The sequence below is a fragment of the Leucoraja erinacea genome, chromosome 29 (genome assembly GCF_028641065.1).
Source record: "Leucoraja erinacea ecotype New England chromosome 29, Leri_hhj_1, whole genome shotgun sequence".
NCBI classification, from domain to species: Eukaryota; Metazoa; Chordata; class Chondrichthyes; order Rajiformes; family Rajidae; genus Leucoraja; species Leucoraja erinaceus.
This window is the reverse complement of record NC_073405.1, coordinates 4,139,554-4,163,993: the sequence shown is the minus strand read 5'-3', so window position 1 is coordinate 4,163,993 and position 24,440 is coordinate 4,139,554. Positions and strand designations below refer to the sequence as shown.

General features: G+C 48.4%; 1 protein-coding gene across 1 annotated transcript in view; it reads right to left on the bottom strand.

Annotated features, from left to right (window-relative positions):
* Nucleotides 1-9,138: 9,138 nt before the first annotated feature.
* Nucleotides 9,139-24,440, bottom strand: part of fbn2b (fibrillin 2b) — a 202,553-nt gene continuing 187,251 nt past the window's right edge. Inside the window, 6 exon segments of the mRNA XM_055658365.1 lie at nucleotides 9,139-13,854; nucleotides 14,652-14,823; nucleotides 18,657-18,888; nucleotides 20,478-20,597; nucleotides 22,286-22,414; nucleotides 23,391-23,507. Of these exon segments, the coding sequence (XP_055514340.1) occupies nucleotides 13,480-13,854; nucleotides 14,652-14,823; nucleotides 18,657-18,888; nucleotides 20,478-20,597; nucleotides 22,286-22,414; nucleotides 23,391-23,507 (1,145 nt within the window). The 3' untranslated portion in view covers nucleotides 9,139-13,479.

Genomic DNA, 24,440 nt, shown 5'->3' with positions numbered 1-24,440 from the left:
GTCTCGACCCGAAATGTCACCCATTCCTTCTCTCCAGCGACGCTGCCTGTCCCGCTGAGTTGCTCCAGCATTTTGTGTCTATCTGAGCACATGCTGAATTACTCCAGCCCTTTGGGTGGTAGCCATTGCAGATTGTTCCCGGATGAAAGATTCCACCAGTTAATGTGGTGTTGCATTGTATTTTGCAAAATTTCTGATATTGTGAAATCAGAAGGTCCTCGATATGTTCCACTGGATGACTGCGTGAGAATGATGTGGGCTGTGAACCTGTACGGTGAATGTACAACTCTGTGGATGTAAGTCGTTTTTACCTGGTTGATGAATGTGCCCTTGCGGGAAATGGTTGCTGTGTTGTATTTCTTAACCAAACCTTAAATAAAGTTGAATATATTTAAATAAATATGTCTTTGTTTGTTCATGAAATTTTACATATTTTGAATAAAGGAGCCATTATAATTGATGTTAGGAATGGGTGATGTTTCGGCTCGAGACTGAAGAAGGGTCTCGACCCGAAACGTCACCCATTCTTTCTCTCCAAAAATGCTGCCTGAACCCGCTGAGTTACTCCAGCATTTTGTGTCTATATTCGGTTTAAACCAGCATCTGCAGTTCCTACACATAATTGATGTTAGGTAGACAAAAACCCTGGAGAAACTCAGCGGGTGAGGCAGTATCTATGGAGAGGGGGAATAGGTGACGTTTCGGGTCGGGACCAGGGAGCAATTCCCTCCGTAACTCCCTGGCCAATTCGTCCCTTCCCACCCAAACCACCCCCTCCCCTGGTACTTTCCCTTGCAACCGCAGGAAATGCTACACTTGTCGCTTTACCTCCCCCCTCGACTCCATCCAAGGACCCAAGCAGTCTTTCCAGGTGAGGCAGAGGTTCACCTGCACCTCCTCCAATCTCATCTATTGCATTCGCTGTTCCAGGTGTCAACTTCTCTACATCGGTGAGACCAAGCGCAGGCTCAGCGATCGCTTCGCCCAACACCTCCGCTCAGTTCGCAGTAACCAACTTGATCTCCGGTGGCCCAGCACTTCAACTCCCCCTTCCATTCCGAATCCGACCTTTCTGTCCTGGGCCTCCTCCATGGCCAGAGTGAGTCCCACCACAAATTGGAGGGGCAGCACCTCATATTTCGCTTGGGTAGTTTACACCCCAGCGGTATGAACATTGACCTCTCCAATTTCAGGTAGTCCTTGCTTTCTCCCTCCTTCCCCTCCAATTCCCAGCCCACTGTCTCCGCCTCTCCCTTTCCTTTTCCCCGCCCCCTCCCCAACATCGGTCTCAAGAAGGGTCTCGACCCGAAAGGTCACCTATTCCTTCTCTCCATAAATGCTGCCTCACCCGTTGAGTTTCTCCAGCATTTTTGTCTACCTTCGATTCTTCCAGCATCTGCAGTTCTTTCTTATACATAATTGATGTTAGATCAGTTTGTAAAAATAGAGTCGATGCAAGAGGTGAAAGAAATGAAGGGACTCTCATCCAGTTTACACTGCTGATATATATCTTTTAATATAATGTAAACAGTTTGTCTGGATATTATTGCACTGCTCCATGTAGACACACACGCCAGTTAACTTTCCGATATCAAAGCTCTTTCAGAAGTTGTAAGCCTTAAAAATGTTTTATGCCCGGAGGAGATGATGGCAACCCCTCCCAAAACCTGACTTTGATCAAACGCACAGCAGGGGATGAAAACATGAAAGCAGCAGCATCTCCTCATGATCACAAGATTACAAGGAAGATTGGTCCTGAACTGAAACGTCACCTATCCATGTTCTCCAGAGGCGCTGTCTGACCCACTGAGTTACTCCAACACCTTGTGCCTTTCTTGTTTGTAAATCAGCATCTGCAGTTCCTTGTATCCACATGGGGATAAACCGCACAGATCTGAAAAAGGGCCTCGATCCATAAACGGGTGCAGTTTTGGTCCCCTAATTTGAGGAAGGACATTCTTGCTATTGAGGGAGTGCAGCGCAGATTCACCCAGGTTAATTCCCGGGATGGCGGGACTGACATATGACGAAAGAATGGATCGACTGGGCTTGTGTCCACTGGAATTTAGAAGGATGAGAGGAGATCTTATAGAAACATATAACATTCTTAAGGGATTGGACAGACTAGTTGCAGGAAAAATGTTCCCGATGTTGGGGGAGCCCAGAACCCGGGGCCACAGTTTAAGAATAAGGGGTAAGCCATTTAGAACGGAGACGAGGAAACACTTTTTCTCACAGAGAGTGGTGAGTCTGTGGAATTCTCTGCCTCAGAGGGCGGTGGAGGCCGGTTCTCTGGATGTTTTCAAGAGAGTGCTAGATAGGGCTCTTAAAAATAGCGGAGTCAGGGGATACGGGGAGAAGGCAGGAACGGGGTACTGATTGGGGATGATCAGCCATGATCATATTGAATGGCGGTGCTGGCTCGAAGGGCCGAATGGCCTACTCCGGCACCTATTGTCTATTGTCTATTACTCCAGCTCTTTGTGTCTATCTTCGGTTTAAACCAGCATCTGCTGTTCCTTCCTGCACAACTCTGCTCACCCACAAGTCTGATGGCAGACATGCCAGGGATTTTTAAATTACAAATGCTCTCTTGAAGAATGGCAGCCGAGGGCCACTAGGTGGCAGAGTGGACCAATTGTTTGCACAAAGTCTGAAGAAGGGTTTCGGCCCGAAACGTTGGCTATTTCCTTCGCTCCATAGATGCTGCTGCACCCGCTGAGTTTCTCCAGCATTTTTGTGTGCCTACAAAGTGGTGGAGCAACTCAGCGGACCACACCTGGAGTATTGTGTGCAGTTTTGGTCTCCAAATTTGAGGAAGGACATTCTTGCTATTGAGGGAGTGCAGCGTAGGTTTACAAGGTTAATTCCCGGGATGGCAGGACAGTCATATGTAGAAAGAATGGAGCGACTGGGCTTGTATACACTGGAGTTTAGAAGGATGAGATGGGATCTTATTGAAACGTATAAGATTATTAAGGGCTTGGACACGCTAGAGGCAGGAAACATGTTCCCGATGTTGGGCGAGTCCTGAACCAGGGGCCATAGTTTAAGAATAAGGGGATAGGCCATTTAGAACGGAGATGAGGAAAAACTTTTCCACCCAGAGAGTGGCGAGTCTGTGGAATTCTCTGCCTCAGAGGGCGGTGGAGGCCAATTCGCTGGATGCTTTCAAGAGAGAGTTGGATAGATCTCTTAAAGATAGCGGAGTCAGGGGAAATGGGGAGAAGGCAGGAACTGGGTACTGATTGTGGATGATCACAGTGAAGGACGGTGCTGGCTCGAAGGGCCGAATGGCCTACTCCTGTACCTATTGTCTATTGTTGTCAGGCAGCAGTTCTCTGGACAACTGTGTAGGAAGGAACTGCAGATGCTGGCTTACACACGAAGATAGAAACAAAATGCTGGAGTAACTCAGCGGGACAGGCAGCATCTCTGGAGAGAAGGAATGGGTGACATTTCTGGTCGAGACCCTTCTTCAGACTGAGGAAGGGACTCGACCCGAGATTCTGCCTATCCCGCTGAGTTACTCCAGCATTTTGTGTCTGGTATCTTTGGAGAACATGGATAGGTGACTTTTCAGGTCGGGACCCTTCCTCATGGACCCTTCCTCATCCCTATTGGGATATGGGGAGAAGTCATGAACGGGGTACTGATTGGGGATGATCAGCCATGATCACAATGAATGGCGGTACTGGCTCGAAGGGCTGAATGGCCTACTACTCCTGCACCTATTGTCTATTGTCTTGTCTATTGTCTTCCACAAAATAGTGTCGATTGGGAAAGCTGATTGGGAATGTTCCCTTTGGATGGGTCCAGGAACACCGACGCCCTGCACAAGAAGGGACAGAGCCGGCTGTACTTTTCGAGAAGACTTCGCTCCGTCAACATCTGCAGTAAGATGCTGCAGATGTTCTACCAATGGGTGGTAGCCAGCGCCATCTTCCCCGCTGCCGTGTGCTGGGGCGGCTGGGATGAAGGCCGCGGACGCCAACGGGATTAACAAGCTCATCAGGAAGGTTGGCTCCGCCCTGGGGAGGAGGACGTCATTCCAGTGAGGAAACACCAGATTGGATGAGTTCCTGCTTTGTTGTGGCCATGAATATACCTGGACCAGTCTCCTCTTTGTCGATTAGATCTCAACGTTGTAGTCATGCTTGGCATGGATTGTTCTGGGGAGCTTGTCTCTAGCACCATAGATGTGATGTTGCCTGGACCCATAGTCTTAGCTACATCTCCTCCTTGTTCTGATAGCATACACAGTGCAACAAAGCGCTGAACACCTCCGCTCAGACCCCTTAACCTACCTGATCTCCCGGTGGCTCAGCACTTCAACTCCCCCTCCCATTCCCAATCTGACCTTTCTGTCCTGGGCCTCCTCCATTGTCAGAGTGAGGCCCAACACAAATTCCAGCTTTTTTGTGTAACATAGATGTGATGTTGCCTGGACCCATAGTCTTAGCTACATCTCCTCCTTGTTCTGATAGCATACACAGTGCATCTCTCTCCAAGCCCTCTCCCTTCCCCGTTCTCAGACTAGTCTTACAGCCTACGACTACATCTCCCGGTGGCTTTCAGCACCGAGATAAGAACTTTTTTCCCGCTCCCAGTGGTGAATCTGGAACTCTTTGCCACAGAGGGCCTTAAGTCCATTGTCATTGAGTGAGGCCCAACACAAGTTGATGTGGCCCTTGTGGCTATATTTCATCTTGGGTAGCTTGCACCCCAGGTGGTACGAACATACTCCAACTTCAATGATCAGCCTTGATCATATTGAATCTCTCTCCATCCCCTCCCCTTTCCCAGTTCTCCCACTAGTCATACAGCCTCCGACTACATTCTATCTCTGTCCCACATCAGTCTGAAGAAGGGTCTCGACCCGAAACGTCACCCATTCCTTCCCCCCAGAGATTGCTGCCTCACCTGCTGAGTTACTCCGACATTTTGTGTCGACCTTTGGTTAAACCCATGCTTGGTAACTAGGCGGAGGACCAAGATGGAATAACGCACTTGGCATTTCTGGATGAAGCCCGTGTTTCAGCATTGTGTTTTGCACTAAAAATTCTGGGCAACAAACCCTGGGGGGGATGAACTTATTCAGCACTTCCTCAACCTGTTCTATTATTCACAGCTGGATGTAAAAGTTCGCAAAGCTTTGATCTGATCCCGTGGTCATGGGCTACAAAGAACATAAGAATCAGGAGCAGCAGTAAATCGTAGACCCTCTCGAACCTACCCCACTATTCCGTAAGATCATTGGCCTCTATTGCAAATTTCGCCTGTTTCTTGTAACCAAGAACCTATCTCCCGTGGTCTTGGAATATATTCAATGAGGTGTCGTTGAACGGGTGGCAAGGGTTATGAGGAGAAGGCTGGAAAATTGAGTCAGATAGAACTCTTTAAAGATAGCGGAGTCAAGGGATGGTGTACTGGTTGTGGATGATCAGCCATGATCACATTGAATGGCGGTGCTGGCTCGAAGAGCCGAATGGCCTCCTCTTGAACTTATTGTCTTTGGAGTGTGGGAGGAAACCGGAGCACCTGGAGAAAACCCACGTGGTCCCCACCGTTGCTGACCTCCTGTACGGTTCACGATCTTCAGGATGAGCAGTGGCCGGGCTTGGTGGCTTCCATCTCCCGGTTCCGATGCGGGTGAGACATGCCCGCTGTCGGGGTGAGGCCACGGCTCACTGGGGTCCTTGTGCCTGGCGCGGGTAGCCGGGACCATTCATCAATTCACTGTGACAACCGCATTCTAAGGTTCCATGCATTTGCCCAGGGAAACAGTACATGTTGTCAGAAGGAACTGCAGGTGTTGGTTGAAACCGAAGATGGACACAGAATGCTGGAGCAACTCAGCGGGACAGGCAGCGTCTCTGGAGGGAAGGAATGGGTGATGTTTCGAATCGAGACCCTTCTTCAGACTCAACTCGAAACGTCACCCATTCCTTCTCTCCAGAGATGCTGCTTGTCCCACTGAGTTACTCCAGCTATTTGTGTCTATTTTACTGTTATGTTGCTTGATCCACTTTCAGGGAATGTCTTTGAACCCTTGGGGTCATTAACATAGTCTACTATACTTCCATCATGTACCTACAAAAATAATAGTCTGCATATTAAATAACATTCAGTTAACTATTAAATGTTGTGGCTGAGGAGGCCAAGTCAGTGGATATCTTTAAGGCAGAGATTAGATGGATTCTTCATTAGTACGGGTGTCAGGGGTTATGGGGAGAAGGCAGGAGGTTAGGAGAGAGAGATAGATCGGCCATGATTGAATGGCGGAGTAGACGATGGGCCGAATGGCCTCATTCGACTCCTATCCCTTATGATGGTAGCTCTGGTTTTTATCAGCTTGCAGCGAGTTGGGGGCAAACTTTCTGACAAATGTCTCTCAAGTTCTGAAACCGATTATTTGTGGATTAATTCTGCGTGGAACCATCTGCTCGATGACGAAAGCTCGAAGATGTTGGTGTCAGTGGTGAACTTGATGATAGATGGAGACAGAGTGCTGGAGTAACTCAGCAGGACCGGCAGCGTCTCTGGAGGGAAGGAATGGGTGACGTTTCGGGTCGAGCCCCTTCTTGAAGATGTTTGGCTGCTTCCTATGTCCTGAGTCAAGATGTGATGAGACACAAGTGGGCTGGAATTGGGATGGAAATGATCAAGTTGTTTGGAGATTTTGATACAGTTTCTGTTCCTGTGTGACCATTGGTTTGGTCCTTATTTGAATTTTTTTGAAGCTTTTCACTGAACCTCAGTACAGGTGACAATAAACATAGAAATTAGGTGCAGGAGTAGGCCATTCAGCCCTTCAAACCTGCACCGCCATTCAATATGATCATGGCTGATCATCGAACTCAGTATCCCGTACCTGCCTTCTCTCCATACCCTCTGATCCCCTTAGCCTTAATGCATTTCGTTGTCTCTGTACTGTACACTGACAATGACAATTAAAATTGAATCTGAATCTGAATCTGAGCCACAAGGGCCACATCTAACTCCCTCTTAAATATAGCCAATGAACTGGCCTCAACTACCCTCTGTGGCAGAGAGTTCCAGAGATTCACCACTCGCTGTGTGAAAAAAGTTATTCTCATCTCGGTTTTAAAGGATTTCCCCCTTATCCTTAAGCTGTGACCCCTTGTCCTGGACTTCCCAAACATCGGGAACAATCTTCCTGCATCTAGCCTGTCCAACCCCTTAAGAATTTTGTAAGTAAACTAAACTAAAGGGCCTGTCCCACTTTCACGAACTAATTCACCACCTTTTTTACTCGTGGACATTTTCCATCAGGCTGGAAAAAACGCCCCGACCTACTTGATGCCACGAGTGCCTACGGCTAGCATGACGGCCTGCTACTGTGGACGTTATAGAAGACTTAATGAAATCATTTATCATAGACAGCGATGTCAGCTATTTTACGTAGTCAGCTTATTGTACTCACACACGTGATTGTTAGTTTTGCAGCATTTATCTAGTAATCAAGGCGCGAAACAAGTTACTTATTTTTACTTTTGTGTAGTGTATCTGTATTCTTAATAAATACATGTGTATCTTTGTGTGTGAACATGTAAACCAGTATGTAACATTGTAATATGGTGTGGGTTGCCTTGGCTTGTGTGGCCTTGGCTTTAACTGAAACATAATGGTGGCAGGACAAGCTGGGACATTAGAAGTTAATTTTAAGAGTGTCGAGTGAGGGACGAGATATGGACGGGAAATGCAAAGTTTAATAAGACGGAACCAAGGTCGGACGTAATGCTGGCGAGACAGTGAATACTAGAATCAAAGACAGATTGATGCAAAGGACTACAGCATGAAAGATGGTGTAGCAGATAAAGCTGAAAGAGTGAAATTAAAACTGCTTATTTCTGTGAATCGGAGAGCAATTCGAGAACGGACAGATGATGTCATCTCTGAATGTTCCAGCTGATGTTTGCAAATAAAGGCTTTCGTCTTCTTGAAGGATTCTCCGTGTCTGTGTCATCTTATCCAGCTTTAAGTCTCTAAGCCAAGACATTACCACCTACCTGCAACCACAGGACAACCATGCTGCGAGTATGAGTCAAGGGCAAACCGGCAGAGGTCGTGAAAGTGGGACATGCCCTAAAATTGAACTGAATTTTGGTGACAGCGATATAATCAGCTTGATACATCAGAATGATATAGATAAATGTGAGGTTATCCACTTTGGGGGCAAAAGCAAGGGGGCAGATTATTATCTCAATGGGGTTAGGTTAGGTAAGGGGGAGGTGCAGCGAGATCTGGGTGTCCTTGTACACCGGTCACTGATAGTTGCCGTGCAGGTACAGCAGGCAGTGAAGAAAGCTAATGGAATGTTGGCCTTCATAACAAGCGGATTTCAGTATAAGAGTAGAGAGGTTCTTCTGCAGTTGTATAGGGCTCTGGTGAGACCACATCTGGAGTATTGCGTACAGTTTTGGTCTCCTAATTTGAGGAAGGACATCCTTGTGATTGAGGCAGTGCAGCGTAGGTTCACGAGATTGATCCCTGGGATGGCGGGACTGTCATCTGAGGAAAGATTGAAAACACTGGGCTTGTGTTCACTGGAGTTTAGAAGGATGAGGGGGAATCTTTTAGAAACATATAAAATTATAAAAGGACTGGACAAGCTAGATGCAGGAAAAATGTTCCCAATGTCGGACGAGTCCAGAACCAGGGGCCACAGTCTTAGAATAAAGGGGAGGCCATTTAAGACCGAGGTGAGAAAAAACTTTTTCACCCAGAGTTGTGAATTTGTGGAATTCCCTGCCACAGAGGGCAGTGGAGGCCAAATCACTGGATTTAAGAGAGAGTTAGATGGAGCTCTAGGGGCTAGTGGTATCAAGGGATTATGGGGAGAAGGCAGGCACGGGTTATTGATTGGGGACGATCAGCCATGATCACAATGAATGGCGGTGCTGGCTCGGAGGGCCGAATGGCCTCCTCCTGCACCTATTTTCTATGTTTCTATAACCCAAGATAGGCCTGATCCAACCCGGGTCTCTGGCACTGCGAGCGCTGTAAGGGCACCAACTCGGGAACCTGTTGCGTTTGTTATGCTCTGCTTTATCCCCCAGCCCCCTCCCACCCCAAACCCTCCGCACCAAATGATGACACACCAGGACACACATGAACGAGGCTGGCCTGGGCCTGTGGTGTAACAGTACTTCATTTTTTTGGCAGTTCTGGCTTCACATCATTAATACAAAATTCAGAATGGTCGACAGATGATGAGGGTCCAGTGTTTTAGGCAGAATTACTATATTCATAACCCTCTTTTGCAGTAGAAAAATCTGTATACAGTATTACAGGTTTACAATTTAAAAAAAAAAGTTGTTTTTCAAGTTTGTCACTAGCTGATTACAGTATAAACACGTCCTCTATTTTACATGAAGTGGATGTTTACAAAAAAAAAAGCTACAAGATATGGTCTCACAAAAAATATTTTGACGAACAGTACAAAATGTTGGTTATACATAAATATAAAATGGGATGGATAGTGCAGGAACCCTGAATTTAGATACTAGCACCATTGTAAGGTCAATTGCACTACTGGACAACAGGAATGCAGGAAGTCTGAGGTTAAACGTGTTATTCCTCCAACATTAGCACCTTAATGAAACTGATTTGCCTGCACTGGGCCATGTCCAAGTGGGATTATTTGAAGCGGGTAAGATTAACTCACTTGTTAAATCTCCGTGGAAAAGATGGGGGATTGGAGCGGTGAAATCAGTGGTCGAGCAAAACGGTCCTTCTACACGCCCTGGCAAAAACGCCGCTCGCATGACCATGTCCTTCAACCTGAAGCACGGTTCAACGTTACGAGCTATTTTCGAGGCAGTGACCAGAGGGAATATTCCTTTGTAATCCAGTTGACAGAGCTAGCTCCGACCGGCACGATGAGATGGTTTGCAGGGCTCCGTGCTGTTATAAAGTTCAGTCAAGGTGCCATATCCCCAATAGTCGGACATACTCTGTCAAGAGGTTTACTCACAGACTGCCTCGGTCTAGGTCATCACAAAATAAAAGTACATCGGAGCCTGTATGTTAAGCACCAGTGGTGGACTGGCCAGGGTGTCAGCTTGCCCGATGGCAAGTGGGCCCCTGATGAAGTGGGCCCCCTTTATCTCCTGGCAACCAATATATTTAGACCCAGTCCGCCACTGTTAAGCACCCTTCAGAAACAACTTGCGTGGCACAAGGCCGCAAGAACAAGATCTGCTCAGGCTAGTATGGGCCTCTTTTAAGAAAGAAATGTTGATATCCAGTTTTGGTTTACCTGCTGTTGTTTAGAAGCAATGATGAATAAGACTGTCTTGGAACCCAGAATCCGTGATGAGGGAGCTATTGGTGAAACATCATTCACCCACCCCAGGGCTTTGCCAATTGAGAGCTGGATGGAATTCAACCTGCTTGGTTTTCAGTCTTTTGTGGTTAAAAGGGTCGGGGGTGAAATAGAACCTCCTCGTGCTTCCCCTTCAACAGAACACGAATACTTTGTGTCCTGTTATATCTGGGGCATTGATAGATGTATTTTTTCTATGGCATGTATCATTTTAATAGCTCCCATGCATAACTCCACTACCTCAGCCTGAACTGAAGTACGGGACTGATTGTGTTCTTCTGCTGGTTGCAAAGGATGGGATTCCAAAGATAACAAGCTGTTGTGGGGAATAGGCCAGATCCCCTTCTATCTCCGTCGACAGATAAATTAAGAGACTAAATCTCTTCCTTTGGGACGGTGAGAATAGGAACATAAGGATATGTTGTCAGTGGATATTTTTAAGACAGAGATAGACAAATTCTTGATTAGAACGGGGTGTCAAGGGTTATGGGGAGAAGGCAGGAAAATGGGGTTGGGAGGCAGAGATCAGCCACGATTGAGTGGCAGAGTGGACTCGATGGGCCGAATGGCCTAAATTCTACTCCTACAACCTGTGAATACACAAAACCAAGGCACGAGTAGGCCTTCCCACCAGCTAATGCTATCTCTGCTAGGTGGCAGTGTTTGGGTTGAATGTGCGGGGTGATGGAGCATTCAGGCTGGTTGTGGTCGGGCAAGGAGAGGGTCAAACGTTCAGATGACACTATACACTTCTGTAAAGTAATTCCTAATTGTAACCAAATGCAGGAACCTCTTTCTCTTGCCAAAACTGCTAGGGGGCTGTCAGACTGAGCATTAAAATCTACGATTCTCGGACGGCAAAAGAACGATCATTGCAGAGTGGAACAAGGACGGTAAAATAGGAACATTGCAGACTGGAATGAAAGGACTAGACGGCCACAATAATGCTGGAGTAACTCAGCGGGACAGGCAGCATCTCCAGAGAGAAGGAATGGGTGACGTTTCGGGTCGAGACCCTTCCTCAGACTAGAAGGCCTCGAGTTTGCTGGACTGAGGACACTTCAGCGGGCAAGAACAGCCGGCACCTACCAGCAAAACCCTCACACCGTCTGTGGAACAAGATGCCAGCGGGAGCCTGACCTTTTTTTGACATATACCTGGAATATTCAGTAGACTCACCAGTGGATCAAGCCATTGGGACATGGGGAATTCTGAATCCACTGGTTATAACATTCCTTTGCCTCTTGATACTGAAGTGTTTTTCGGGAGTGGATCTCTCTCACTTGTGGAATGTGGAAGCTAGGATAAAGGATGGTGGGATATTGGCTGTGCTGGCTCAACAATGCTTGGATGTTACGGAAACTCCTGCGGTGACACATGCAGTCATTCCTAATTACCGATGACGCTGTGATTTTTTTTAAATGAATCCCGACTCGGTGAAGCAGAATAAACCCCCCCCCACAATTACAATCGAAAGAGGAGTGAACTTGAAGATGTTCAAGAAAGAACTGCAGATGCTGGAAAAATCGAAGGCAGACAGAAAACGCTGGAGAAATTCAGCGGGCGAGGCAGCATCTATGGAGCGAAGGAATAGGTGACGGTTCGGGTCGAGACCCGGAAGGGTCTCGACCCGAAACGTCACCTATTCCTTCGCTCCATAGATGCTGCCTCACCCTTAAGGGTCTCGACCCGAAACGTCACCTATTCCTTCGCTCCATAGATGCTGCCTCACCCTTAAGGGTCTCGACCCGAAACGTCACCTATTCCTTCACTCCATAGATGCTGCCTCACCCGCTGAGTTTCTCCAGCATAATCTTGAAGATAATGCCTTTCATTGCCAGTTCTTATAAAGTTAAAATGATACAAAATGATGATGGAAAGACTCGTCTGACTTCACTGGCCTAGCGTTGCTTAATAATCAGCGGGCAATTTGGTTCAATCAAAATTCTTCGCAATAAACCAACCATCATTTCTGCAAACAATTTAGTCTGGTCAGAGTTTTCTGGTTTGATATATAATCCTCAACAAAAAAAAAAAAGGTTGTTAAGGGCTTGGACACGCTAGAGGCAGGAAACATGTTCCCGATGTTGGGGGAGTCCAGAACCAGGGGCCACACAGTTTAAGAATGAGGGGTAAGCCATTTAGAACGGAGATGAGGAAACACTTTTTCTCACAGAGAGTGGTGAGTCTGTGGAATTCTCTGCCTCAGAGGGCAGGTGGAGGCAGGATCTCTGGATGCTTTCAAGAGAGAGCTGGATGGGGCTCTTAGAGATAGTGGAGTCAGGGGGATATGAGGAACGGGGATACTGATTGGGGATGATCAGCCATGATCACATTGAATGGCGGTGCAGGCCGAATGGCCTACTCCTGCACCCATTGTCTATTGTCTAAAAACAGAATTGAAAGATTTAGGAAAAATAAAGTCAAATTAACTAAAACTGGGCTCGAAATGGTGGGAGATTGATGTGAACATTACGGGCTGGTGACTGGGATAGGGCCCTTCTCTGGAAAATTCTTCAAAGATTAAATCGATCATAAGGACATTAGATAGGTAAATGTAAAACAAATATTATCCATTGATCTTCTAAATTTGAAAAAAAAAAAATCCCAACTCTGACAGTAGCACTTGGTTGCTGACATTTGACCTCATCAACTTTCCAATCAGGTGTGTTTATTTTACTTCAACAAAGTCGAATCCATCATGAAATATTCTTAATTTGTTTCACTAGACTTCAGGGGGTGGGAGAATGCAACCTTCACGTGGTTGAACCTTCCCTGCTTCGACGAATGCAATCAACCCGGCGTGCACAATCAAATAAGATCAAATGGAACGCGTTTTGTCCTACAACTTTAGGCCTAAACTTCACACAGGAAAACTGGGATACTCCAATCCCTAATCTTAAATATTAACGAGCCCTTCTACCTACTCAATTAGTGCCTGATAAACCTGTTGCATGTGTGAGATTGGGACAGTATGTTGGCCGTATGAATAGGAGTATTGTTATAAGGTTTTGTTGGGCTGACACAGCCCGGTATCCCATCATCAAGTATCACATTGGCAGATTGGTGCTGAGGTGCTATTTAGAATGGGCTTTTCACCCCCTCCGAGAGAGACAGAGTAAGGAACATCAGAGAAGATGGATCTGGAGTTTCATTCGAAGGGCCTCACCGAGATCGCCCACGAGGTAGTCAACGTCATTCTCATCTTCCAGTTTCAGGAGTTCTTTCTTCCTGTACAGAGGCAGGCTGGAAATCTCCAGAGTGTACTTCCCTCGTGCTGGCTTTTTGTGGCTCAGATGGAGGTAACTGAGTCCGTTCTTCTGGTGTATCCGGAAGAAGCTGGCCCTGTTCCCGCCGGAGATCATGTAGCGCACGTGGTTTTCCAGGGGCTCGATGGCAGGCAGGAATTCCATGATGTGATCATGGATTCCCAGGTTGGAGATATTCACATTCAGCGGGATCGGTGCGTCGATGTCCAAGCTCGCCAGACTAATTTTGTGATTCTGTCGTTTGAAAAACAAAATGATTACATTGCTTACAAGGGATACCTTTCTGACATTTCCAAGAAAGTATGAGGTAAGTACAACCACATCAGGCCAAAAATACTCTCATTTTTGGAAACAGAAATTAGGTGCAGGAGTAGAGGCCATTCGGCCCTTCGAGCCTGCACCCGCCATTCAATATGATCATGGCTGATCATCCCACTCAATATCCTGTACCTGCCTTCTCTCTGTGCCCCCTGATCCCTTTAGCCACAAGGGCCACATCTAACTCCCTCTTAAATATAGCCAATGAACTGGCCTCAACTACATTCTGTGCCAGAGAATTCCACAGATTCACCACTGAAATTTTTTTTTCTCATCTCGGTCCTAAAAGACTTCCCCCTTATCCTTAAACTGTGTGACCCCTTGTTCTGGACTTCCCCAACATCGGGAACAATCTTCCTGCATCTAGCCTGTCCAACCCCTTAAGAATTTTGTAAGTTTCTATAAGATCCCCCCTCAATCTTTTAAATTCTAGCGAGTACAAGCCGAGTTTATCCAGTCTTTCTTCATATGAAAGTCCTGACATCCCTCAGTCTGGTGAACCTTCTCTGTGCTCCCTCTATGGCAAGAATGTCTTTCCTCAGATTAGGAGACCAAAACTGTACGCAATACTCCAGGTGTGGTCTCACCAAGGCCCCGTACAACTGCAGTAGAACCTCCCTGCCCCTATACTCAAGTATCTGGAGTATTGGACTGCGAAATATTTGGAAAGCGAGTAGCATTCTTGCGCAGTGTGTTTTCTTTCTACGAATTACCTCATGGGATCCAGTGCCGTTGGCGCTCCTCCTGTGCCTGCCTCGCTTGGGATAGCCGTTGATCTTACACTCGTAACAGGTCTCGGGCGACAACACATTCTCCTCCGCCACCTCCTCCTCCTCCTCAGGCAGATACTGGCCGTTCCCGAAGCCCATTCCAGTTATACAGTGTCTGTACATACAAAGCAACAAACACAAAAGCAGTCAGTGCAAAATCTAAACACACCAGTAACAATAACCTGAGGTACACAAAAGTGCTGGCGAAACTCAGCGGGTGTGGCAGCATCTATGGAGCGAAGGAAATATCTATCCCCTTCGCTCCATAGATGCTGCCGCACCCGCTGTGTTTCACCAGCACTTTTGTCTACCTTCCATTTTCCAGCATCTGCAGTTCCTTCTTGAACAGTTACAACAGATCTCCCAGTTGCCAAACACTTTCATTCACCTTCCCGCACAGACCTCTCTGTCCTGGGTCTCCTCCATTGTCACAGTGGGGCTAAACGCAAATTGGAGGAGCAGCATCTCACATTTCGTCTGGGCAGCTTACAGCCCAGTGGTATGAACATTGATTTCTCTAGCTTCAGGTAGCCCCGGGTATTCCCTCTCTCTCCATCCCTCCCCCACACCCGAGTCGCGCTGGCTTCTCATTTTCACCCAACAAACAAATGGCCTGTTTCCTTTGTCATCCTTACTTTTTTTTGCTTATCTCTCTTTCATTGTTCTTTATCTCTCCACATCACCAACTATATCTCTCGTTTCCCTAATCCCTAACCTGTCTGAAGAAGGGTCTCGACCCGAAACGTCGCCCATTCCTTCCCTCCAGAGATGATGCCTGTCCCCGCTGAGTAATTCCGGCTTTTTGTATCTACCTTCGATTTAAACCAGCATCTGCAGTTCTTTCTTACACACCTCTAGATGTATGGATGCCTATTCAGAAGTTCTCCTCCTCCCTCCAGAGACAGTTCTCTCTAACTGCTAATTCTCCCAATTCTGTTACCCCCTTGCTGTCTCCTCCCCTTCCTAGCTCTCCCTCAGCCCTCAGGCTCCTCCTCCTCCTCCTCCTTTTCCCTTTCTTCTCCCTGCCTCCCCCCCCACCCTCCATCAGTCTGAAGATGGGGTTTCGGCCCGAAACGTTGCCTATTTCCTTCGCTCCATAGATGCTGCTGCACCAGCTGAGTTTCTCCAGTTTTCTTTTGTGTACCTACAAGTTATAACATTCTAAATATACTATCAAAGATCATCTTTCCAGTGCACACTTTCTGCTATTAGTTTAGTTTAGAGGTACAGCGCACAAGCAGGCCCTTCGGCCCACCGAGTCCGTGCTGACCAGCGATCCCCGCACACTAACACCCTCCTACACAAACCAGGGACAATTTACACATACACCGAGCCAATTAGCCTACAAACCTACACGTCTTTGGAGTGTGGGAGGAAACCGAGGATCTCGGAGCAAACCCACGCGGGTCCCGGGGAGAACGTACAAACTCCGTACATACACGCACCCGTAGCCGGGATCGAACCCGGGTCTCTGGCGCTACAAGCGCTGTCAGGCAGCTACTCTACCGCTGCTCCACCGTGCCGCCCATTATAAAATCAGGAATTTAAATTGATACCATCTGAATCTAGCCGCAGAGTTCTGGGTACAGTCACTCTACAGGAGTTTTATTACTGAGTGAGTGTGGGATTCCAGCAGGGATGGGCGTGAAACAGGGTGGCAACTGCAATCCAAAGGATCGTGTAGAGGAGAGGGGGTGGGTGAGCGAGGAAGCATGTGGATTATAGGAAGGAATGCGACGGTGGTGCTTTGGTGAGGTCTGGATGGTGCCCAGTAAAGATTAGTTACTGACTCTGTCAGCGAGCTTGAAGATTTGAGAAGGCAGCGGGGAATAGAAGCAAGGGATTGCTGGTCCAGATGTCTGGTACTTTACATTAAAGGCCTTTTATTAATGCAAGCTGTACCTGCTGTTGAAGGTGGAAAATGTAATAACATATTTGACGGAGTAGAGATGATTTATCCTTCCTGGTGCAAACAATTTTTTATTATAATTACAAGGACCTTGATAATAAGGGGGTGGGGGGTTCAAGTAAATGTCTTGCATCGTTTAACAACTTCCCTTTTGGGAAACAAGGAGAGGGAAGAATTACATTTCATGTTTTCCCTCGTTCCTTACATTGCCGTGTACGACAGTGATCGCAACGTCTACTGAAGGTAGACAAAAATGTAGGAGAAACTCAGCGGGTCAGGCAGCATCATGGAGCGAAGGTCAGGCAGCATCACCTTTGAAGTAGGTTGTGCGAAGGAATTATTTATGCCTTGCCATTTACACCTTTGATCAGTAGGTAGTGCGACTACTAACCACTCCCCATTGCACCATATAATTGTAGTGTCCCCACCTCTAGCTCGCTCTCTAGCTCCAGTGATGACCACGGACAGCTACAGCTTAGTGTAAAGTCTCAGTTTAATAAACAGTTACAGTAAAAAGACTTGTGTGTGCAGTAAGTCATTTTACATGGTGTCAGAAGTGGGATCAACTCTGCGGGATATGGTGACCATGGGCATCCTCAAGGAGGTGAGCGCTCCCACCAGGTGGGTCTCCACCATGGTCGTCGCCGCCAAGAAGGACAAGAGCGAGATCCGGATCTGCATCAACCCCAAGGACCTCAACCTTGCCATCAAGCGCCCCCACTACCCCATGAGGACGGTAGAGGACGTTGCTGCACAGGTCGGCCCTGCCACTGTCTTTCTCGCACCATGACTTGTGTGTGCAGTAAGTCATTTTACAAGTATATCCCTTCATTCTGGCAGCCACTGTCCTGACCTGTTGAGGTCACGTTATGGGGAATCTTCCGCAAGGCCAACTGGTTGTGTTCAAAGAGTCAAGTGTGCGGCACTCCCCAAACACTGCCCGTAGTGAATACACACACACACAGACACGAAGCGCTGGAGTAACTCAGCCGGGCCACACTGTTAGTTAGTTTAGTTTAGTTTAGAGATACATTTCGATTCACCGGGTCCGCGCCGACCAGCGATCCCCGGACAATTGTTACATTTAAACCAACGCCAATTAACCTACAAACCTGCACGTCTTTGGAGTGTGGGGGGAAACCGAAGATCTCGGAGAAAAACCTACGCAGGTCACGGGGAGAACGTACAAACTCGAGGTCGGGATCGAACCTGGGTCTCCGGCGCTGCATTGGCTGCAAGGCAGCAACTCTACCGCTGCGCCACGGTGACCGCGATGTGTACGAGGGAACGCAGGTGGGGCGCAGGGAAGATGGTGGTGGGTGGGGGGGGGGGGGGTAAAAGGGGAGGGGGATTTCTTTTGTCTCCCTAAAGCATACACAAGCTCTTCCTAGTTCTACGATGAGCTTAAGTTGTGATTCTCCTTTGGGAACCTCAAAAAAATGGGAACCCAGGCTACGGAAGAGTTCAATTTCAGATATTTGTGAACAGATCTAAAATATCTAATGATAGCTGGACACAAAATGCTGGAACAACTCAGCAAGTCAGGCAGCATCTCTGGAGACAAGGAATAAGTGACGTATCTCTGGACCCAAGTAACCAGGATCTGTAGTTCCTTCTTAGAAACATAGACAATAGGTGCAGGAGTAGGGCATTCGGCCCTTCGAGCCATCACAGCCATTCAATATGATCATGGCTGATCTTGCAAAATCAGTACCCCGTTCCTGCTTTCTCCCCATATCCCTTGATTCAGTTAGCCCTGAGCTATATCTAACTCTCTTTTGAAAACATCCAGTGAATCGGCCTCCACTGCCTTCTGTGGCAGAGAATTCCACAGATTCACAACTCTCTGCGTGAAAATGTTTCTCCTCATCTCAGTCCTAAATGGCCGACCCCGTATTCTTACACATATCTGGTTAAACCTCCAATTATTTTTTTTTCAGATTTTATTTGGCTCTCCACTCTTCACGCCTTCCACATTGCTTTCTGCCCCCCACCCCAAGCTCCAGGTTCAGCAAAGGCAAGACGGACTCGTCACTCACCCTTGTCCCGCTCGGTAGTAGCCGCCTGGGCAACCACAGAGGTAGCCACCGTCTGTGTTGGAGCAGCCATAAGAGCAGGGGTTTCCCGAGGCTGAGCACTCGTTCACGTCCTGACATCCCCCACCGTACTGGTCAAAGTCGAAGCCGGATGGGCAGAGGCATTTGTAACTGCCCAGGGTGTTGTAACACGAGGCAGCGCCACAAGCGGTGGGATTGCTGCACTCGTTCTCATCTGAAAAATAAAGAAGAGATTGGTCAGGTACACACTCCAGGCAACACTGCCATCTGCTGGATGGGAGGTAGACACAAAATGCTGGAGGAACTCAGCGGGTGAGGCAGCATCTATGGGGAGAAGGAACGGGCGATGTTTCGCGTCGAGACAAAATACGGGACAAATTCCCGACGGCAATTCATTGACCGGATCAACCGTGGCTGGGTGAATGATGAGTTGGCCCCGGGCGCTGGACTGCACACAAAGCCCAGCCGGCGGGCGGGCCAGCTGAGGAGTTTTGGCCCGGGCGCAAAGTCCGGCGCCCCGTCCAACTCATGAACCGATGATCGGCCATGATGGGTGGTGTCGGCGATAAGCGAAGGTCCGAAGGTCGGACAGATGGCCGGGCTGCCGACCAACGGGGCCACTGGCGAGGCGCTGCTGCTGCTGCTGCACTCCATGGGCTGCACTACGTCGGGACGGGTGAGGCGGGGTCGGATGCAGCGCTCCGATCCGACAGTCCCCTCGACCCGAGTAGCAGCGGTCAAATACAAGGGCGGTCCCGTATGGGACAAACTAACTTAGCCCAATATACAGGATGTCCCGGTTAGTACGGGACAGTTGCCAACCCTACTCACTAGCATTATAAGTGCAACTGGTCTTTGCAGAAGCTAGAGTCAGAATCATCTTAGTCCTGGTTCAAGGGGCTAAATGATGAATGTCACTGTTGAGTGATTTGCTTTCAAATTACTTGCAGTCCATGTTTACCTTCTGAAACATCGTCTGGCCATTCTCTCCACAGATGCTGCCTGACCCACTGAGTTCCTCCAGCACTTTAATTTTTGTTGGGATAAGAAGGGTTTTTTTTTTAAATTCTGCTCATGGTAGCTCATCTTCGGGCAATATTTCATCTCATTTTACCGCGATTGGTGACTTGTTGTGTGGGCAGCAGTGGGAATTTATTACAAGGCACCATTGCGTTTCAGTGCTGTTTATCAATCGATGCTCGGGACCAAGATATCACGCCGCGGGTTTGCCAAGGTTATACTCGTGGCATTTTCAATTCGGCTCCAATAACAATCTTAGTTTAGTTTAGAGATACAGCGCGGAAACAGGCCCTCCGGCCCACCGAGTCCACACCCACCAGCGATCCACGCACACTAACACGATCACACACACACAACACACACACACACACACACACACACACACACACACACACACACACACACACACACACACACACACACACACACACACACACACACACACACACACACACACTCACACACACACACACACACACACACACACACACACACACACACACACCACACACACACACACACCACACCCCCACACGGGGCAATGTACTCTTACACCAAGCCAATTTACCAACAAACCTGTACGTCTTTGGAGTGTGGGAGGAAACAGAAGATCTCGGAGAAAACCCACAGGGTCACGGGGAGAACGTGCAAACTCCGTACAGACAGCACCCGTGGTCGGGGTCGATCCCCTGGGACTCCGACGCTGCAAGCGCTGTAAGGCAGCAACTCTACGCGCCACCGTGACCGCCCTTGTGAATATTTCAGAATAGCTGCGGTACTTGCCCACACATTGGTTCCACTGGTAGTGCTGCATGTAGCCTTGCGGGCAGCTGCATCTGTATCCACCCAGCATGTTCTGGCAGCCGTGTTGGCAGCGGTGGTTGCCGTCACATTCATCTACATCTGTGGGGCAGAGAGGAAGGTTAATAGCTCGCCTCCAGGTTCAGGGGCACTTCCAACATCTGTGGGTGAGAGAGTACGGTGTAAACGCACGCCTCCAGATTCAGGAGCAGTTTCATCCCAGCTGTTATCAGGCAACTGAACCACCAGATCACCAACTAGAGAGCAGTCCTCAGCGACTATGTAACCCAGTGGACTATCTTTAAACAGGCTTTACCTGCATTAAACATTATTCCCTGTATCCTGTATCTGTACACTGGGCACTGGAGACCGAACCTTTTTCTGTGTGGATTGCACGCAACGGTCTTTCCACTGTAGTTGGGGACCATCAATAAACAATAGCAATAGGTGGAGTAGGCCTTCCAACCTTCGACCGGGCACTGCCATTCAATGGATCATGGCTGTTCAGAACTCACCTCACCGTCGACTTGGAGCTGGCCGACACAACAGGAGCAATCCACAATGGTGGTGGAGCGGTGGTGGAGCGCTGCTGCGGCCCGACCTCCGGAGATTCGGAGGCTGCTACTGATGTGGGGCTGGCGAACGGCACTGCGCTGGGAGCCCGCGGGTCCCTGCAGAGACTGCGCTTTTCAGGGTGCTCAGGCGAATAACTCCCTCCCGAGTTTGCTGGGGTCGAAGAGCTCCTGGAGCGGGGCCTCACAGCACAGCCCGCGCGGCTTGGAATGCGTGTGGTACACCAGCTGCACACTCTGCAGAGCGCACGCTCCAGAGGGGCTCTAACAATCAAGAAGAACCCGGCTGCCCTCGACCTTACCTTGACATACACCCGGCGTTTGCATCAAAAAATCCCCGCGGGACAATCGCCATCGCCACCCGGGGGGCCTGTTTGACTTTGACCGTCTGGCAGACGGTACAGGGGGGGGGGGGGGGGGGGGGACTAAAAGTGGCAGTTTTACCCCACTGAGAGATATTGTATCTTGAATCTTGAATCTGTACACTGGGGACGGCCTGATTGTAATCATGTATTGTCCTTACACTGTGTGGATAGCACGCAACAAAATAAGCTTTTCACTACCTCTGAAGACCATCAATAAACAATAGACAATAGGCGCATGAGTAGGCCATTCGGCCCTTCGAGCCAGCACTGCCATTCAATGTGATCATGGCTGTTCAGAGGCTTAAAATCCCGAGACTTGGATCTTAATCACTGACACAACAGGATCTCCCATCCACAATCATCGTGTTACTGTATGTTGGCAGATTCTGGAAAAATCGAAGGCAGACAAAAATGCTGGAGAAACTCAGCGGGTGAGGCAGCATCTATGGAGCGGAGGAATAGGTGACGTTTCGGGTCGAGACCCGTAAGGGTCTCGACCCGAAACGTCACCTATTCCTTCGCTCCATAGATGTTGCCTCACCCTTAAGGGTCTCGACCCGAAACGTCACCTATTCCTTCGCTCCATAGATGTTGCCTCACCCTTAAGGGTCTCGACCCAAACGTCACTGAGTTACACCAGCATTTTGTGTCTATCTTTAGTCTAAACCAGCATCGGCAGTTCCTTCCTACACGCAACGAATCGAGGCCTGTGCACAATGTCACGGGGCAGTGGTCACCTCCGTTGCTTGGACCGTCACCAGCTTCGTTGTGGAATTCTGAGCCAGCTTTAGCCCTGAAAGCAAGTTACACGCCGGCCAAAAGTAACTGGGCCCGATTCTGGATGCGTTTCTACCTTCACAGTTGAAGCCGGTGCCGTCTAATAGGAATCCTTTCTGGCAATCGCAGCTGAAACTGCCCGGTGTATTCTGGCACGTGCCCTTTGATCCACAGATCGGAGACTGACTCATGCACTCGTTGTTGTCTGAGGACAAGAAAAGAAAGTTAATTGTCAGTATGTCTCGCTGACTAAAACCTAAAGGGCCTGTCCCACTTGCATGCGTTTGGCGTGACCAAACGGAAGCGGAGTTCACGCGAAGTTCGTGCTAAGTACGCGGTAGATTCGCGCTAAGTTCGCGCGTGATGTCATTTATGTCACGCTTACCAATCAGCTGGGCAGGAGGCGGGCCGGCTGAATTTGGGCGTCGCATGGTGTCGGGCGCAACGCCACGCCGGGCGGTGACGTCATCGCGCAACGCCAAGCACTAGGCGTACGCCGTCATGACCGCAATGCGCCTACCTGCCTTCTCTCCATATCCCCTGATCCCTTTAGCCACAAGAGCCACATCTAACTTGCAGCGCCCGAGACCCGGGTTCGATCCCGACCACGGGTGCTGTCATAGAAACATAGAAAATAGGTGCAGGAGTAGAGGCCATTCGGCCCTTCGAGATTGCACCGCCATTCAATATGATCAAGGCTGATCATCCAACTCAGTATCCTGTACCTGCCTTCTCTCCATACCCCCTGATCCCTTTAGCCACACGGGCCACATCTAACTCCCTCTTAAATATAGCCAATGAACTGTGGCCTCAACTACTTTCTGTGGCAGAGAATTCCACAGATTCACCACTCTCTGTGTGAAATAAAATGTTCTCATCTCGGTCCTAAAAGACTTCCCCCCTATCCTTAAACTTCCCCCTTATCCTTATAAGAACAGCACACTCCCATTCGCTTCTGAAACAGTTCCCAGGATCTATTACATGCATCAGGATCGGCCAGAACACCTCATATTGTGCTTGTAGAAAAAAAATGCTGGAGAAACTCAGCGGGTGTACACTCAGACCCGATCCACCCAAGGTGCCCCGGCTGGCTCAGACATGGATGATCCTATCTACGGCCAGGCTTGTAATGAATGCTGGGGAAAGTGGCCTGACCGTTGACACGGCGGAGGTTCACTCACCGATGCACGACGTGTGGTGCTGCGTGAATCCAGGCGGGCACTTGCAGGCAAAGGATCCGATGGTGTTTACACAGAGGAACTGGCAATTGTGCTGCTTGGTGGAGCATTCATCCAGATCTACGGAGGAAACGTCGGGAATAAATATGGGAATAAGTCCAAGGGCTGTCGACCAGTGGGAGCAGGAAGGCATCATGGGGTTAAAACGTATTGTTTCACATTCTCCAACGTAGGAAACCATTTGGTTCATCAAGTCCAAGGAGGAAAATCCCAGAATATCATAAAGGACATTTCCCACCCCGGACACTCCCTGTTTGAACTGTTGCCGTCAGGCAGACGGTACAGATCTACAAGGACAAGGACAAATAGACTAAAAAACAGTTTTTACCCACTGCTATAAAAGCACTAAATGTAGCCGCCAAGGAACGCAGGGGCGATACAGACTAAGGGACTGTGGTACACTGTGAAATCGACAGAAGGATGGAGGGTTGGGTGTGTATGCGTGCTTTGTTCGTGATATTTATTTAGTTGTTTATCTTTTAATATTTTACCTTGTATGTATCTTTAGCTTTTAGAAATGTTTGAATGGTGCACTGACTGGCTGACATTTTAAATTTTGTTGTACATGGTTCATGTTACAATGACAATAAAGAAACTATTCTATTCTATTCTATTCTATTCTATTCTATTCTATTCTGAACTGTGCAGATGCTGGAAAATCGAAGGTGGACAAAAATGCTGGAGAAACTCAGCGGGTTCAGCAACATCTATGGAGCGAAGGAATAGGTGACGTTTCGGGTCGAGACCCGGAAGGGTCTCGACCCGAAACGTCACCTATTCCTTCGCTCCATAGATGCTGCTGAACCCTTAAGGGTCTCGACCCGAAACGTCACCTATTCCTTCGCTCCATAGCGTTGTCTCTATACTGTACACTGACAATGACAATTAAAATTGAATCTGAATCTGAATCTGAATCATAGATGTTGCCTCACCCTTAAGGGTCTCGACCCAAAACGTCACCTATTCCTTCGCTCCGTAGATGCTGCCTCACCC